The 19,454-nt window shown below is 43.5% G+C and overlaps 1 protein-coding gene across 1 annotated transcript in view; it reads left to right on the top strand.

Annotated features, from left to right (window-relative positions):
- Positions 1 to 9,396: 9,396 nt before the first annotated feature.
- Positions 9,397 to 19,454, top strand: part of ntn1a (netrin 1a) — a gene marked incomplete at both ends in the record, with an annotated part of 55,899 nt that continues 45,841 nt past the window's right edge. Inside the window, one exon of the mRNA XM_080834522.1 lies at positions 9,397 to 10,411. Within this exon, the coding sequence (XP_080690648.1) occupies positions 9,397 to 10,411 (1,015 nt within the window). The remainder of the gene's footprint in view (positions 10,412 to 19,454) is intronic.

The following is a 19,454-nucleotide window of genomic DNA, read 5'->3' as shown; positions in this document are numbered from 1 at the left end:
ATGGGATGGCTGTGAAATAACTTTGAGCAGCGGTATTACTTGAACTAAATGGATAAAAATGTCCTTCTCGAAGATGGTCACCAACTCAAAGTTGATTCGAGGTTGATCAGGCTTTATTCACCAGTCCTTGGTAACGTTGGGTTCTGTTTGAACCATGGATTGCACAAATTAAGTCATATTCTTTCATAAGAGGATGTGAGCACGTCCATTTCAGTGTCAACAAGGTCACTTCCACTTTTTGAGATGTTGCAAAAAGAAGGAAGACAACAAGGCAACCTATGCAATTATAGTTTTGAACACCAGTATGGCTTTTCCAATTGTTAAGATATTATGTACATTGACATTTTTTTCTCTCCTAATCTGTGTACTTTTCCATTTGATAATTTGTCATTGGCATTTGTGATGGGCAGGTGGGGACTACTTTAGGAAAGTAATAGAAGAGAAGAGTAGAGTAGAGTAGAGTAGAGTAGAGTAGAGTAGAGTAGAGTACCATAAGAATGTCTCCATTATCTTCTGAACATTATATGTGTCTCCACAGCTATCAAGACTGCCCATCAGTATTTACGTATGTACGTATGTATGTGTGTGTGTGTGTGTGTGTGTGTGTGTGTGTGTGTGTGTGTATGTACACATTATATCTAAATGATCTATCTATAACTCAGACTTGATATTAAGTCTCTTATATATCAGTCTCCTAAGGATGACATTTACTCCTCCCTTAGTCCATTGAGGACTAATAAATTAATTATTGGCTGAAATGAAAATAATCATTCACAATAGATCCTCAGTGGGAATGGGAAACACTGGATGATAGCCAGCTACTCTTTGTCCGCCACCTTACTTCCAGAAAGTTCCAAATGTTGCCTTTGCCAAAGCCAACAGGGGTGAAGTTTTTAAGCCAAACTAACGGCAGGCGAGGACTGAGACAGACCCAGAACCCTTAAGCCGTCTGCAGTCTCTGACATAGCATGAGAATCTTCACAGCTTTGTCTTTCCCCATCTTTTTTAGTTGCTTGATCGCATTCACAACAGCCCCCAAACAGGAAGAGTGCTTCCCAGGTCTGCCGAGGAAACAGGTGCTCCTCCATTGTTGTGCTGTGATCGGTCTCCGTGATAGACTCCCACAGGCACGGGGGGCTACCCTTCATTGTGTGTGTCCCCTGATTGATAGGGTCCAGTATCCCTTGACAACTGCACCACCAAGCACTGGGGTCCAACCCCGCCCCCCAAACAAACAGGCCCGCTTCTCTGCCAGTCATGTAAGGAAATAACAGCCATCTAACAATGCCAACACACTGTAAGCTCTTCCCTTTTGTTTCAATGAGCTACCGGTGTAAGACCACCAGGCCCCACTCCGACAGGTACAATAGGATGTGGGAGCTTCATCGTGGGGCAATATTGGCCATGGTTAGTGTACTGAGACAGAAGCCCATTTCCACAAGCCGGGAGGAAATGTCGAGCTGAATGCTTTCCTGTTGGCCTCCACTGACACCCATGAGATTTTTTAATGACCTAAACTTTCCACACCTTGCACTTGGCAAAATCAAGGCATCAATGTACTTTTTTATTCAGACATTTGCAAGTGTGTAAGTTCCTGGCATATATGGAACAGATGTAGGTCGTATATATATGTTCACAGTTACCCCATATGGTTTTCATGCATGGTTTAGGGTTTATAAATATGGTTTTCATGCATGGTTTAGGGCTTTATAAATACAGGCTGTTTATCTTATTCCTTTTTTGGGGCCCATCTGCTGTCACGACTGTGGTCATGTGGCTAACAGCAGTGAAACAAGCACATCAGCCATGTCACCCTCACAGGGTCAGTAACACCGTGCTGCTCTTGAACAGCACATCAGCCATGTCACCCTCACAGGGTCAGTAACACTGTGCTGCTCTTGAACAGCACATCAGCCATGTCACCCTCACAGGGTCAGTAACACTGTGCTGCTCTTGAACAGCACATCAGCCATGTCACCCTCACAGGGTCAGTAACACTGTGCTGCTCTTGAACAGCACATCAGCCATGTCACCCTCACAGGGTCAGTAACACTGTGCTGCTCTTGAACAGCACATCAGCCATGTCACCCTCACAGGGTCAGTAACACTGTGCTGCTCTTGACAGGCGCACACTTCAGTGGACTTTAGCACTGTGTCATGGGGCTCGGTTAGACTCACCATGCAAATTCCTACAGTGTGGCCTCCAGCAGAAAGTTCTTGGCTTCATTGCTCTCATATGCATACTGAGCTATGGCGTGTACAAGGTTATGGTCGGTGAGCATTTTTGAGTCGTTACAAACATCAAACAGTTTGCAGGGGATTGAGATTAACGATGCTAGACTCATGAGGAAATAAACAGGATGAGGTTAAACATACCTCACCTCACGAAAAACCTCAGAAGTCATGTCTAACAACACGTATCTGCTCAAAAACAGTTGATGGGTGGGGACAGTGTGAATAACTGAAGCTAGAAAGCGCAATCTTTTGTAAATCCAAACCCATCTACAGCATGTCACGGACACAACCATGATTATGAAGGACAGACAAACACTGACAGGAAGGATTTGTTATTATACATGGTCAAAGCAGAAGTCATGCATCTGAATCAGCTCAGTTAAAGGCTCCAAGCGTGTGTTCCAGTCCACAAACAGCTGTACATACTGGAAATCCACACAGAAAATAGATATGACTTCCCTCTGCCATAGTGGAATGATTGTCCAGTCGCATCAGAGAAGAAGTAAACAGCAGAAGCTCTGTGTGTGTGTGTGTGTGTGTGTGTGTGTGCATGTGTGCGTGTGTGTGCATGTGTGCGTGTGTGTGTATTTTGGGAGGTCCTCCGATGTGGAACCACAGATTTAATTCCTTTTAACTCAGTTTTACGAGCCATTGTAATTATGTTCCTGCAGCACTCACTCTCAGCATGCATATGGATCACATGAGTTCTTAGTGTAGGGTTTCATTAACATGCTCTGACCGGAGTTTTTAGAATTGGTCAATAATGGAAACGTAGGTACTTCTTTTAAAGCGCAATCATTCTTCAATGTCAGAGCACCTGAAATAACCTGTCTCTTCCCTGCCTCTTCCCTGCCTCTTCCCTGTCTTTTCTCCCTCCTATCTCTTCCCTCTCTCCCCTATCCCTCCCCTGTCTCTTCCCTGTCTCTTCCCTGTCTCTAGCCTGTTTCTTCCCTGGCTCTTCCCTGTCTTTTCTCCCTCCTATCTCTTCCCTCTCTCCCCTGTCTCTTCCCTCTCTCTTCCCTGGCTCTTCCCTGGCTCTTCCCTGCCTCTTCCCTGTCTTTTCTCCCTCCTATCTCTTCCCTCTCTCTTCCCTGTCTCTTCCCTCTCTCTTCCCTGCCTCTTCCCTCTCTCTTCCCTGGCTCTACCCTGTCTTTTCTCCCTCCTATCTCTTCCCTCTCTCTTCCCTGTCTCTTCCCTGTCTCTTCCCTGTCTCTAGCCTGTTTCTTCCCTGGCTCTACCCTGTCTTTTCTCCCTCCTATCTCTTCCCTCTCTCTTCCCTGTCTCTTCCCTCTCTCTTCCCTGGCTCTTCCCTCTCTCTTCCCTGCCTCTCCCCTCTCTCTAGCCTGTTTCTTCCCTGTCTCTTCCCTGGCTCTTCTCCCTCCTGTCTCTTCCCTGGCTCTTCCCTAATAAGCACTGGTCTCATGAAGGGTCCCACGGTGAGGTTGAACGCTGACATCCTGCCCAGCTGTGCTGCAGAGGCAGCTGGTGCAGCCGATCACAGCGGTGGCATCCAGCCCATACCACATCTTACCTTCCTACCAGGACCTGATACACAGCCCTGGCTTGTCCTATGGGCATGCATTTGGGAAAGGTTTATCCTCTTCCGTACTACAACTAAATAATGGGCATCCTTAAATGTCTCTCCAGTCTGCAACTCATATTCATACAACGTTGGCTTCCTTCAGCTGTAACCTCTCCATTGCTTTTAAATAAGGCTAAAGTAAGAGACACTGAGGTACACTGAGGTAGTTGTTTTCCTGACCCAGTTCTCATTGTAGCTTTTGGCAAGAGCGGGACACAATATTAGGATGACAATCTCTGCCAAATGCTTTCCCACTGTAGAGTCTTAGGAAGGTTAATTGTTATGACACTCTCAAACACAATGAGCTCACCTACCCCTTTTGTCCTTGCTTGGATACAGTATACATGAATGCAGATATAAGCATAGACACGTTTATGTTGCTAATGATTAACATGGAATGATGATAACAGTTGTGGTTTTACTTATTATGCCCGAGGTGTTTTGGTCTGAAGTCAAATTTCTTGGGCATCACATAACTTTTCAAAACCAGATCGACTGTCTGATGGAAAAGTTCTAAACGTTCCCTGAATGATCGGTAGCAATCAGTCAAACCAGCCAATATAGACAAACCCTGACTTCCAGCATAACCTCGTCTTCAACATTGAGGCCAATCAGCTGAACTTACACTCGTTGTCCAGCACACCCTCCAAGCAACTCACCTGCAGTTACTTTCCATCACCTGTGTCAGTCAAGTGTCACTGGCTCCTCAAGTGTAGGTGGACGCCTCTGGAGTGATCCGGAGTAATCCGACAGGCAGGCAGTCACAGGCGGAGGAACAGGCAGTGAGACCACATCCTTTAGCACCGTTCCATACTGTAGGCAGTTCAGACACAAAAGACAATAACAGCCTTCCACGCTCGCTCGTCTTCAGCAGCTCTGAATGACAAAACAGGAACTGAAGGTGGAGAGGTGCATGAGAGCACAAAGAGGAAGGCACGGGTCTGAGGGAGGCTGGGAGGGGGGAGGGGGGAGGGGGGAGTTGACTCCCACATGGTGACGGAAGTTGTTTTTCTGTTTGCGTTATTTTTATGAATTAGTTGAGCGGCCTCTTGTGCACATAAGCGCTTGTCCAAATTTAGAGTACAATGTTACGGGGCTTGGCTGTAGAATTATCACACAATTGTATATAAGATGAAAGGTTATATAGGCCAATGGTTACCTATAGTCTAAAAATGTTTTGTAATCACTAATCATCTAACTACGGAGCCCCTAAAGGGACATGAAAAAAAAAAAAACGTTCTTGTGTGCACCAGAAACTTTCTCGTGCGCACCAGAAACTTGGCTACTCATTCTAGTAGGCTAAAACAGAGAGTAGAACTAGGCAGGACGGGCAGAGAATCGTCTAGAATCGACCTAGATCTGCCTACGGACATAAAACACTAATTAGAGTAAGTATCCTATGCCTAATTAATCATTCTACAATTATTAGCAAATGTAGTAATTACGGTTTGTCTTGTTTCTGTGTTTTCTGTGTTCAGCTCTATAGCCTAGCCTAATTAGGCTACTTCAACCAAGGAGGCAGGCTACCTCATCTGACTGGCTGCATATAAGTGCTGCGCAGCTGAGCCTCCTCGACGAGAGACCCGTGCTATCAGAAAGGAATAGAATAATAAACCGATTTTCCCCAATCCACTCCTTTTTCCACCGTCACATTACACCATGCCTAGGAAACTAGGACAGCAGTGAGGATGAATTTAAATAAATAAAAGCCGTGTTTTGGCTTGGCTATTCTGGGTAGGCCTATATGGCCTATGTGGTTAAATTATGGGTAATTCTGGGTCAATTCTGGTTAAGCTTTGGCTGGTATGGGATATTATGGCTTTCTTATGGCATTTCTATTGTTTTTATTTGGCATAGACAGTGTTTGGCCCAATTTAGGGCCATGCCGTCCCTAAAGTTTCTGGTGCGCACGAGAAAGTTTCTGGTGGGCACGAGAAAGTTTTTTTTTTTTTCATGTCCCTTTAGGGGATCAGTATCTAACTACTCATCTAATAATCATTCTATGCAAGACAGTTTCACATTTATATCCACCACACACACAGATGCTAAATCTGACCCAGTGCCTAAAATATGAAACTGTGTGGTCACTCAGTGCATGACTACAGTGATGCTGCTGTTGAAGAATAGCCTAGACATTATGTCTGCATTGAAATGGATGTCTGAAGGCTCTGATGAATGTGCAGTATTGCACAAATGACACATGGGTTTCCACTCTTTACCTAGACCCTATTCAGCACACATGTCTCTTTTTGCGCTCTCTTTCTGGTTGTAAATACAAACTCAGCTCTTTTTTAAAAGGGCAAACAGTCTTAACTTCCCCTATAGGTATAGTGTCAGTAATTTGCATTTCATGTTTTAGCAAGCCTTACTTCCTCCCCATGCTATGCCTTTCTCTTTCATTCTCTCTCTTACAGACCAACACACAAACACAAACACGCAAACACACATGCTTTCATGTTCTTTTTAGTATTTTTCAATTATTTGTGTTTTCATTAACTTTTTACCTTGCTGAATATGTGTAGAGGTACTGTCAACCCAAACACAGGGTTCTTGTCACTCACTTTTATTATTTTCCACATCTATTTGCATATATGTGGAGAATCAATTCAACTACTTTATTAAGATTGAACCAGAAACTAATTGGCCCACTTAACCAGTCATATTTAAAATGTCACACTCGAAATTCGTAGGTGACCTCTATGACCTGTGTGTTATCGTTGACAAAAATAACAGGTGCCGATGTGAAGCGTTGCCTTCACTCGTTGTTGCTTGGAGTGAATAATTTTGTAATGCTGCCATCTACCGGAAGTTTTGCCAGCCGCACGCTACCGGGAGGAACCGCATGGCCTTTTATCAATTAGTGTTTGAGGAATGATTTTCATGAATTTGAAGATAACGTTAAAATAAACATAAAAGTATTCTTCAACTGCTATTCAAAATCATCACGAATCTGCAGAGAGTGGTACGCACCTACACGTGCGTATTGTACGTGTACGGGTTGGTCAGGGCAGGAAGTAAGCATTGTTCAAACAGATTATTTTAGACCTATTTTGTCAACGTTGACACATTGTGTTTTTAGAAATACGCTACTACATAGTTTAAACATTTAAACTGCCACTCACGGTCTTGACAACACTACAACTGAGGTGCCTGTTTTGTCACAGTATTTTTGCGATGATCGAGTCCTTTGCCAGATTGGGCATCCTATTTTAGAGGAGACGCCACGGAGAATTGGAAAAGGCCTAATGTCTGCATTCATGCAGTCCTCTGAGTATCAAATCTTCGAAGAAAAAAGACTTAATCGAGTGAAACTAAATACCATCAGACAGGCAGACATTCTTAAGAATGCTACCTACATTTCAGCCCAAGGAACACGCTGGCCATCGGTTGGCACTGGTCCGCATCCAGAGGTCTGCTGCGAGATGTTCACAACAAACTGAAGTAGACCAATGGACACGGAAGGCCTGCTAATGATGTCTTCTTTGAAGATGGTCTTTCAACTCAGCCGATTAGTTTCAACCCATTGGTTTCGCTTACTGCATTATTTTTGCCGCCTTAATTGGTCTTCTTTCGTAGCCTTATCACAAAACACTGAAATTATATGAACTGGTTGGCAAAGATTTTAGGGGCATTAAGGAGAAAAGAGTTCACCGATCCAATTTCCCATCGTTCTGCTGACCAAGAGAGGAACAAGTAGCGGAATACGACCAGCGATTGACATATGGCAAGGAACTGCAATTCAGAAGACATCCTGCTGGGCTGAGTCGTGCCCGAAGCAGATTAATCAAGCTCTAATTAAATTTACAGCGGCCTATTTACTTTACCCTGCACTGCGCAGGGACATGAGAGAAAAGCTGCTATATAGTCAAAAGTGGGGTGTCGGATAAGGAGATACTGGTCATGCTAAAGTATTTATTTAGTAGCCTACTGAATTAAATGATGCCGCCAACCCTTATTCCAGCTATGGACGTAATCCTGATATTGTCTAAAAGGAAGCAAACAGAAAAGATGATGACCGAGGATAGATAGATGAAGACTTTTTGGCGCTTGAGAGACTTTTATGACACTCTTTAAAATTATTTAAGGGATTTTACAAAAAGGTTTCACAGCAATATACTTATAGGCCTACTATAAAGGCTATCTAGCCTAATAGCCTACATGAAATAAACCAGTATCATTGTTAGGATGTCACTGTTAATACTTAAAAATGGCTATGCAGCTATTGAAACAGTATGGGCATGGATTTGATATATGATGACATCCAGCCCTGGATACAAAACATTTTTTTTTTGTCTGTTTAAAATCTCCAGTATGAAATCTGCTATCCGTCATAGTCCGTTAATGTATATTCAAGTTGAAACGCATTATCTACTTTAATAAAATATTTAAAATTGTTCAAGCAATATACTTCACTGGTAATTGGGCCTATCGACTAGTGGATGAGGCTACGGTGAAAACCTACTATTTGGAAGCCTCTTTTTTTTTTTTTTTTTTTACAGTGACAAGTTATTTTGGCCTATAATATGCCTTACTGGTTTGGAGTCGTATGAATTTCAGTGATTAACTTGCAGAATTGTAACAAGTAGCTCTATATTAAAGCTGTATATAGCCTACAGGAGTAAAAATATAAAACTTTTGGGATAAGCTCTGAATTTCAAACCTCTATATCGCCTGCTTTTCAGTTCCTACATCTTTGAGGTTGATAAGTTGAAGCTAGGGTGTTGTTACCAACATCATTGTTGTTTTGTCAAAGTACTCATTTAAATTGAAATTCATCGTTAATGGTAAACTTTTATAAGTCCTTCCACCGCATGACATTCTTTTATTAATTGGCTTAATCTGCTTATTGATATGCTACCAGTGGATGTCGTTGTTCACTCCTTTTACGCACTCAGTGTCACTTCTCAAGATGACCTCAAGCTCTGCAGAAGCTTAAAGACGTCCTTCACTTTCCATACAGACAGCGAGCGCGGCAGGCACACTCAGCGCGCGCACACACACACGCACTCGTATACACACGCACAGAGATAGAGAGAGAAATAGAGAGAGAGAAACAGAAAGAGAGAGATAGAGAGAGACAGACTAAAGGCTCCTCTTATATCTGGTGGGGTTTTGCCTCTGGGTTAGAAGAAACAAACAAGAACACAAAAGCTCTTGCAACAGCCTTACCAACCAACCGACAGACATCGGAAGCAGATCATTTTATGACTTCTCAGGTTAACTGAATTGTTATACCGAGGTACAGTGTCCTATGTGGAGATTTCTTCACATCGTAAGCCTATTTATTACGTTTACCATCTGCATGATGTTTGCTGACAATTCATACATATGCCAGAGTATCGTCAGATATTAAGTGCCATTTGATCATTTAGCCTAGAGTTAAATCGTGTGTTTTTTTTTCATTTATGACGACACGCTTTTGATGTATTGTGAATTATTAAACTTCGAGATGTCCGTAGAGCAGCACATTATCATCCTCATGTCTCGCCTGCACTGACAAGTTAAGTTACGCATATTTCTCCCTGGCAGAGAACTGCTGTGTATTTCAGCGCAAGAGATAACGAAGAAGACGGATTACAATGTTGAGGATTTTGGATGCTTTTGTCACTTTGGTGACTCTCTCCTGCCTGGTGGAAAGGGTGTTCGGTGGATACGGGATGAGCATGTTCGCCGCGCAAACATCTCCTCCAGACCCGTGTTACGACGAGAACGGTAACCCGAGAAGATGCATCCCCGATTTTGTGAACTCGGCGTTCGGAAAGGAGGTGCGCGCGTCCAGCACCTGTGGCAAACCCGCCGGTCGGTACTGTGTGGTGACTGAAAAAGGCGACGAACGAAACCGGAATTGTCACATTTGCGACGCATCGGACCCCAAGAAACACCATCCGTCTGCTTATCTAACGGACCTTAACAACCCTCACAATCTCACTTGTTGGCGATCTGAAAATTATATCCAGTACCCACAGAACGTGACGCTAACTTTGTCACTGGGTAAAAAATTCGAAGTGACTTATGTGAGCTTGCAATTCTGCTCGCCAAGACCTGAATCTATGGCTATCTTCAAGTCAATGGACTACGGCAAATCTTGGGTCCCGTTCCAGCACTACTCAACACAGTGTCGGAAGATGTACACTAAACCGAACAAGGCTACTATCACCAAACAAAACGAGCAAGAGGCTATTTGCACGGATTCCCACACAGACATGCATCCCCTCTCTGGCGGTCTTATTGCATTCAGCACTTTGGATGGACGTCCGTCGGCGCACGACTTTGACAACTCGCCAGTGCTGCAAGACTGGGTGACAGCAACCGATATTAAAGTGACGTTCAGCCGACTGCATACTTTCGGTGATGAAAATGAGGATGACTCGGAGCTTGCACGGGACTCTTATTTCTATGCGGTATCAGACCTTCAAGTCGGCGGACGATGCAAATGTAACGGGCATGCTTCCCGGTGCGTAAAAGACAGGGATGGGAATTTGGTTTGTGAGTGCAAACACAACACTGCAGGACCAGAATGTGACAGATGCAAACCGTTTCACTACGACCGACCATGGCAACGAGCTACGGCCAGAGAGGCAAATGAATGTGTCGGTAAGTTTGACTGTCCTTTTAAGTTTACCAAATGCTGGTACGACAGAATCGGCTACAATGTACATGGTTCCCACGTGCTCAAACATAACAATCTTTAGTATGAAGCTCCAATAACAAATCATTCCAGAAAGAGTTAAACGGAAAATGATGTGTGTTGCATCCTTTGGTTTCGGGAAGAGCGGCACGAAATTGAACAATGATATTTCGAGTCACTGACTTCATGATGTTGGTCAGCACTTAGTCTACAAATAATTTATTTGCATTATTTAAAATACCATATTTATCGTAAAGATTGTATCAACGCGATTCTTAGCCTCGGGCGAGATAATTTAAAAGTTCCAGGTTTTTGTAGACATCCAGATTGTTCAAGTTAAGTCTTTTTTTTTTTTTTACAAGCGCAAGTTCAAGAAAACATATCTCCAGATGAGGACTGAAATGTATTGTAGAAAAACCCACACTAGTATGGGGCTGTAACGATTAGCTGTGCAATTTCAATTCGCCGAAATAGGCCCATGCATGTGGTAGATTGTATCACCTATAATGTGGTTTGTGCGTAAGATGGCTAGTCACCATATTGTGACTGGACAATTTAAAGTGTCTACTTACGTTGATTGTCCATGAGTGGTAGTTTCACAGATAGCGGTTTTGTTATATTTCCATCGCAAGAGACAGAACTGTGGAGGCTTGTTGTGCACTGTACAGTGCGCAAAACTCTTGTCAGTGTTGTCTCATGGTAACTGGATTTTTGAATTATTGTGTAGGAGTGAGCTAAATATAATGATTTGAAAAGGCAGCATTCAGTCAATCCGAATTAATTGAATCATATGGAAAAACGTGTGATTTAAGGTGAAATTCATGTAATTCAAGTTGATAAGTCTACGCAGATCTAAAATTTACCAGTAACCATGGGCATTATATTGGGAATGTCATTGCATAAATGCATTGACATCTGTTGCAGAATCTTGGTGACCAATTTCACATTTGTCTTGTTTCGAATTCCTGTAGCGTGAACTCTGGTAGGCAACAGGGAAGCCAAAGAGCGCGTATTTTACTGTCCAACAAAAGATAGCGTGATTTTGAAAGAGCGACCTGAAAAGGGCCGCCCAGTTAGCACAGTGTATAAGTAGCCTACTAATTCACCGCACGAAAATGTGTCTTAAAGTAAAACTTCAAGGCAGTTGTAAACGTATCATAGGCATGAGGCGATGCCCTTAAACCCGGCCAACTGATGAAGCGAACTTCCTCATGAGTTTGATTCGAAACAGATTTATTTCACTTATGTCAGTGCTGTGGTTCAAAGGGTGTTGGAGTATATTTAGAGATATTTAGAACAGAAAGTGGCATATTTTATGACTATCAGTACAATTATTCAAAATAACAGGTGGGCTATTGACATTTATTCAGATAATATGTCAGTAAAACATCATATTATGTATTTGATAATTAGTTAAAAATACCCACTAAAAGCAGTTATGTTTTTGCAGTAACTCTTGTGATGCCGGTTTATGTCAGCGATAAGCAGAAAAACTGACGAAGACGTTGCTACGATATTGAACAGCGACCAGTTTTACTCCCATATTTCTGAGGAGTGAGGCAGAGTGTATGCAGTTTAAAAAGGAGTCGGCTGACTAAAGCATTTGCATTTGGTGTAAAAGGACCATACGCTCATGTAGGCTATAGCCATTCCAAGGCAAATACAGAACGTTAAATGGGGCTGCGCACTAAAAAATACACGAACTTCATAATGCTCGGTCATCCATTATTCCCGACCACAGAGATAGAGATAATGCACTAAAATGCTCTCCGATTGTTGGATGTAGTTTGTGTACCGATACGTTGAAATTGAATTTTTAAAAAAAAAAAAGAAAAAAAGAAGTAAAGCTCTTGACCTGGATACCTCGCGCCAACATGAACACAAATAATTAAATTACAGTACATTTAAAAAAAAAAAAAAAATGTATACACTAGTCACCAGACACTAGTCCTCATTATGGTCATATGTCAAAGCCCAAAGAATTGGGCAAATATTTATATTTTATTCTTTCTGTTTCTTTGTGGTCTGTGTTTTTTCAGTATGTTATTTCTACAGCAGTTTTAAGGCCTTTTTTTAAAAGGTGATGTGTGTAGCACACAGATTTCTGTTGGTGTGGTGGGCTCTCTAGAACATTCTCTTCGATTTTGATCATGGTGGTGTTCTTCTCTTAACCACTGCCATCACAAACCGCACTCATGTTACTGGAGTGAGTAAGGGAGATGTCCTAGCAATTTATTCCACTCCCTCACCTTACCCTGTCATAGACTAAATGTAGTGGCACAAGCAAGTCCACCTCTTCATTTTCATACTGTGAAGGGAGCTACAGGAGCGACCATGTCGGGTTTTCTCAGCGTGATGGCTGAAGTGATGTGAATGTGTGCTTATTTGCTCAACCCCATTCCATGTCCTGCAGTGTTTGACCGGCATTTGTGACAGGAGTTTTGACGTACTGCAGGTGTTTTTTTGATACTTGTTTATGCCTGTTTATTCTTTTCTGTGCAGCTGGTGTAGAGATGTTGAACGAGGGAAGTTATCATAGCCAAATGAAAAAAAAAAAACCTCTCATGGTATTCTCATTTTAGATCTGGTCATACATATGTCTGTGGATCAGTCCACTGAGGCGAACCACAAAATGTCTCCCTTATGTTGACAGTTACCTAGTAAACCAGTTCAGTCAAACATGCTCTGCTCACGACAGCTCGATACATCTCTATAGATGTGCTAAAACCTGAACCGAAAGAGGCTTGTGCCCTTCACCTCATCCCGTTCCCTATAGACAATTATATATGTATCGCTGTGCTGGAAAAGTCAACAGACCAGTTTAAACACAACTGTCCAACTGCAGGAATGAATTGTTTCCCGGCTATCCTTGACACTTTATTTTTACCAGACCTGCATATGTCTCTGTGTGAGCGAGTGTGTGTGTGTGTGTGTGTGTGAGCGAGTGTGTGTGTGTGTATGTGTGAGCGAGTGTGTGTGTGTGAGCGTGTAGCATGAAGGGCCACAAAAGACTGTCACTCACTGCATTCATCATGTTGTCAGCGAGGCGGCCCTCTTGCAACACATTCCTGCGCTGTGTTTTCTTGCGCCTCTGCCGCCACCATGACACGCCATCGGACAGGCCGTCAAAATTGGATGAAGAGGGTGGTTTGGTGGGGGGAGGGGAGGAGGGGTAGTTGAGGGGTAGTTGCGGGGTGGCGGCGAAGATTGCCTGTGCTAAAGCAAACACCAGCAGCTTAAATCCAACAACAGAAGAAAGGACTGCCCTGACACCTCTATGCGCGACCAGGGCTTTTGTGTGTGGGCAAGGGGGGGCAGTGGGGAGGGATGAGCAGACAGTGTAGGTCTCTTTCTCCGTGTAGGTCTCTTTCCAACTGTAGGTCTCTTTCTCCGTGTAGGTCTCTTTCTCAGTGTAGGTCTATTTCTCCTAATAGGTCTCTTTCTCAGTGTAGGTCTCTTTCTCAGTGTAATTGTGAGATAAACCCCAGAGTCTCATCTATTAGACTACCACAGCTACTGACCATCCCAGAAGATAGCGTGTCCTTAGAAGTAGTCTCTTCCCCTAGCTCTCTCATCTATAAGACGCATGCCGTCGCGTGATGCTGTGTGTGCGAGAGTAAGAGAACAAAGGGGGGATGAAGGTTAGGTGAGGCGGGCCATTTTGTAGTCTGAGGGTATGTGAGCGATCAATACTTAAGAGTGCAAAGCATCATAGTTTAGTCTTGAAGTGCACTTTACTGATTAGTTTCCCGATTTAAAGTGGACGCCCAAATACTCTTTGATGCACATTTAAGATATTGATTGACACAGGCGACCGGAGAGGCCTTAATACAATGAGTTCTGGGATGGTGGCTGTATTGAGTGGACCTGATTTAATATTGAATCATAAACCCGACGGTGCCACTATGTGTATTAAAATGGCATCTTCCAGTCTTTCTGAATGTTTTCCAACTTTGATGTTGAAGGTGATGGCATTCCTTGGAGTTACTAAGACAAGAAGCTTAGTTTGTTTACTTAAGACAGAGCATACATCATCACTGGCCTGTCATGGAGACGCTGCCTTGGGTTTTCCTTTTTTTTGTCTGAGCTGTTTGTCTGTGATGACTGGGAGTGAAGAGAGAAAAAGTGTTTGAATTATTCAGAGAGATTAACAGAAGTGCTGCAAGGCATGCCCAATGAAGGCACCCACGCCGCACCATAGAGGAGAGAGGGAGCGAAAGAATTAATTTGAGAGATGGAGATGAGAGAACTGAGGGAAAATGGGGGAAAAAAAGAAAAGACAGGGCCGAGGCTGGGGGGTGGGTCATGGAAAGAGAGATAGAGAGAGATAGACAAAGGAGGTGAAAGATTTCAGGGGAGAAGAGAAAAGAAAAGAAGAAATTAAGCCATATAAAGGAGAAACAGAGACTGAATTATGATGAGAGAGAAAAAATAGGGTATATAAGAGGTATATAAGAGAGGTTCTCAGAAAAATAGTTTTGATGACACAAGTGTTCAGCAACATTCTCAGGCTCAGAACGTAGGCAAGAGGATTGGCTGGGGGTATTCTTCTCTCTCTTCTCTGTGGTACTTCGGCTGAGGTAGCCAGCACATCAGTGACTTGGCACGGCTCAGTCCGGAGTCTTCATCCAAACCACCCCTCTCTTCTCCATGTACAGTATCTCTCTCTCTCTCTCTCTCTCTCTCTCTCTCTCTCTCTTTTTCTCTCTCTCTCTCTCTTTTTCTCTCTGTCTCTCTTCGCTTCTGGTAGTACATTAAGAACAGGGGGAAAACAGCTTCCCTCCCAGTCTGTAGGCCCTAGCCCAAACCACAACATAGCCCGGCCAGTTTGAACAGATTGTCTCGCATAGTTACCCACCAATTGTCTGGCATAGTGGCATTAAATGTGCGCTTGGATCACGTTCGAAAGCTCTCAGGCATGATTTAGAGATATTTGACTGACACACATGAATCATTTTCTCAGGCGGCGAAGGGAGTAACGCAGGGGTCGTCATGCCCCTCAGTTGACCTTGAATGTTGTAACCATGCACACAGAGAAAGCCTAACAGCATTGTTTGTTTTGTGGATGTTGTACCGTCGCTCTCACAATTTAGCTCTTAGCAGCTTATGTACAATTACGTTTGTTCGGGCAGAACAGGATAAACTGCAGTCATCTGAAGCGCTGTCAGCTGTCCTGACAGGATGTAATTGCACCCAAACTATATTATAGATTATGATGGATGTTGTAAATGCAGCTGCCTTGCATTTTGTAGTACCACATTTTCTCTAGTTTTAACTTCAGTGTTATATTCACTAATCGAACCCGAGACAGATGTAGTACTGAAGATATATTCGGCCCTTTTTTATAAGAGGGATTATGAATTTGACCTGAGGTAAAATAGATATTTTTTTAAGAATGACACCAGCTCTCAGGATTCCTCTGCGTTTCGTCCCCTTTTGTCAGTTCTCTTGTATCTGCCACGCGGAGGGCTCTGGTTAATGTTTGAGCCGTCATTGGTGGCTTTATGTATCGGCATCCTTCATCTTCAAAGATGCCGGTGAATCAACCGTCCCGCCTGGCAAACAAAAAGGGTGAGAAGTGGAGGTAAGAATAGGACGACAGTGCAGTGTGCACTTTGCACTGTGCCCCTCCTCTCTCTCTCCCTCTCTCTCTCTCTCTCTCTCTCTCTCTCTCCCTCTCTTTATTCCTCTCTTCTTCCTACTCCCCCTTTCTTCTGTTGCTGGCTGTTCCAAAAGGGGAATGACCCCTCTTCTCTTACATGGCAGCTCTCCTTTTCAATGACCGCAATTCCCCGAACCCATTATCAGTGTTTATGACTTGTTTTGTAAACCACAGCTAAACAAGTTATTCTGCCTTCAGACACATACAGTTCAGTTCATCGTCTGGGACTGGGTCAAGAATTTTATTGGAAATGGTTTTCTGTTTCTGATTTTAGGGGTTTATATTTCCATGCCACAACCAACACAAACACGGCCCTGAAGCAGAATAGTGTCCTCTTGACATAATGTCTTCCCAGGGATGAAGGGTGGACAGAAACCAAGGCGAAAGTGTGATGGGTTTTATAGCGATAGGAGTTCCCAAACATATTTATTCTGCGTAAAAAAAGGGAATGTTTCACTATAGATTGTGGTCCACATATCTACAGCTCGAACCCGATAACTGGGCACACTTCTGTAAAACGGCCCCTGTATTAGTTTTTTTTTGTTTTGTTGAGAAGGGCCAGACCTCCCGGGGAGATCAGTGCTGGCCGTAGGCCCATGCTGGAGCTCCGGGGTTGTAGGGGGCTATTCTGTTTCCAGAAGGCTTGCCTGGCTCCATCGCACCACCAACTGCAACAAATTCAACCTGAAGGCTGCCAGCCCAGAACGGACCGGGCCCAACTGGGCCATCTGCATCTCGTTTAGCGAGCCGCCATCTCCCAGCCACGTGACAGTAAGGTGGAATGTGTTGAAACATGATGTTACCCTCATTCTATTCGCAAGTGCTTGGTCCAGCTGGAGCTGCTGTGATTTACTTTTAGACAGCGTGTGTGTGTGTGTGTGTGTGTGTGTGTGTGTGTGTGTGTGTGTATGTATATAAATTCTGTGGAGCAGTTGTCGTTTCAAAACCCAGTTTTTAGAAACTGTGAAACTTTTCACATAAAAGAGCAAGCATTTTGCCACAGCTTCGTACAACTGGCCGTGTCACTACTAGATAATGTTTCTAAAATCTCTGTTACTGCAGGACAAAATCCAGGCTCAGCAGCTGTTTTGTGTGTCATGAAATAATCAAATACATAAATAAAAAGAAAGAATAATAAAATAATCTGCCAGATGCACTGGCCAAAATCTAATCTTAACAAAATCATGCAGAGGGATGCTGTTGTACCTTGATTTCAGGGACTTATTTTACATACCTTAAAGCCAAATCTTACAATTGGTGTCACTGTCCAGAATGCAAGCCTATGGTACTATGAATGCATGGACTCCTTCGACTGGGTAAAAATACTCAGAGGGAATGGTTGGGAATGCAGCGCTTGTGTCCTCTCAACTGTCCTCCTGCTGCCTGCTTCCAAGGACAGGTCCCTGCAGGGTTACAGCTTCCAGAAGTATTTGTGTGTCTGACCCCATAAAGCATTCATCTCTACTGTGCGAATTTACTGCCACACATTGTGTCAGCAGAACACTTGTCTTGTGTTAGGAATGAGCAAGCTCCAAATAGAAGCAACGGAGTGGTATGCAACAGCAGTTAATTATTATTTATTTTCTGGTATAATTGATCTGTTTCTAAAGTTAGTCAGTGATCAGTTTGAGTCTGATCGTTATCACAAAACTAAATAACCTGGAGAAAAAATATCCCTGGGATCAGTAATCAGCTACTAAAGTTTTCAACACATTTGGGCACATTAGGAGACTTCTGAAGTGATGGACATTCATGCCTGCCAGTTATTTTGTATAGTGTGCATAGCCTAACTACAGGAGGGGGGCGGCCTCCTAGGCTGGCAAGGGCTGGAGGAAGTTAGTGGAAACAGGGGGGCATCTCTTCTTCTGCACGTTTGGAGAAGAATGTCAAGATTGAAGACATAATAAAAAAAGGAAAATAACAGGCCGTTGTCATAGCGGGCACATTTGCAAATTATTTAATTGATGACAAAGTGAAACCACCGTTAATGTTTGAAACTGATTTTAGATTAATATATAGTGTCATGGTAGTCATAGGCCAAACTAAAACTAAAACAGAGGCCACAGACAAGCCATAGGCCCAGACCTCATATGGTTCCTTAATGCTCAAGCTCAGCTGCAACATATCAACATCATAGTGGGCTGTGGTATGTCCCGCATATTTAACCCATTGCTGGTCGCTAACAATGTGAGTTGCATGATCCTTCTCATAATAGTCCAGCCCTTGGATATCACCAGGGCAGTGGAATAAGGGCCTCCCTTGGGCAAAGCCAGCATTTTTGAGGTTTTAAGTTTTGTTTTGTTGGTAAAGTTCAACATGTAATTCAACACAGAGACCACTTAGGAAGAGATATGCTTTGACGACTACGGAGAAAAATCCTGACCTTGCTCTTGAAAGGAGGTTTGAAGATGAACCGTATTCTTCAGAGGGGAGTCTGTGCCGGGGAATGAGGCCCAAGCTTGAGGTCACTTCCTCGTGACTCCATTTTGGCTCAAACAGGACTGCCTGGTTTAGCCCTCCAGTGTCTCCTGTGGCTGACGTCGTCACAGACTGAGCCCTAGTGCAGTGTGAGGGATTCTGTCCTCTTTGATCATGGGGACTGTGTGCCCTTCCATGAGCTAAGGCCATCGCTGCTCTGACACCAAACAGCTGAAGATGATTAAGTCAAGCTATAACAGAATGTTACCTTCCTCGTCTTCAAGGGCTTTTGTGAGTCATTAGCTGCACAAGGATTATATTGATTAAGTGTTGATTCAGCATTTGTATTGAGTTATAATTCATTTAATTATGCTTGTAATGACAACCACAGGACAACGCAATGTTTTTCCAAACATTTTAGGAAAACGAGAAAAAAAATGAAAATGTTATGAAATGTCTTGCATAACCTATGCTGCAAGTTATAGCATACATCTAAACAAGGCAATTGTCAAAGCGGTAACACTAGGGTTAGACATGGTTTGGCCGAACAGAATTTCCCCGGTGAAGTGAACATAGATTACGTCCTCCTTGTAGAAATAGAATAAATTGGCGACAAAAACAAAAAAATCGGTAGCATCTCAAAAACACTAGTATCAATATCCCTTCGCTATTGTGTCCTCCCATCTTGCATTGCGAAGAGTGAAGTTCCACTCTGTCCTCGGTAAAGGCGCCGAAGTTGCACCCAGCATGCTTTCAAACGTTCAAAAAAGGCCTGTTTCCAGAGAGCAGAGGGCCGCTCCTCGCTCAGGTGAAGCCCTGTTTGTACCTGTCTCCGTCTGCCTGACGCTGTTTACCGTGCGGCGGAGAGGAGAGGCCTGTCTGGCCGTCGCACGCAGTCTGGCCCTTGGGGTGTAGACTGAGGCTAATGA

This window comes from Sprattus sprattus, assembly GCF_963457725.1.
Source record: "Sprattus sprattus genome assembly, chromosome: 1".
Classification (NCBI taxonomy): Eukaryota; Metazoa; Chordata; class Actinopteri; order Clupeiformes; family Clupeidae; genus Sprattus; species Sprattus sprattus.
Note: the sequence above shows the minus strand (reverse complement) of the source record. Positions and strands in the feature narration are given on the sequence as shown.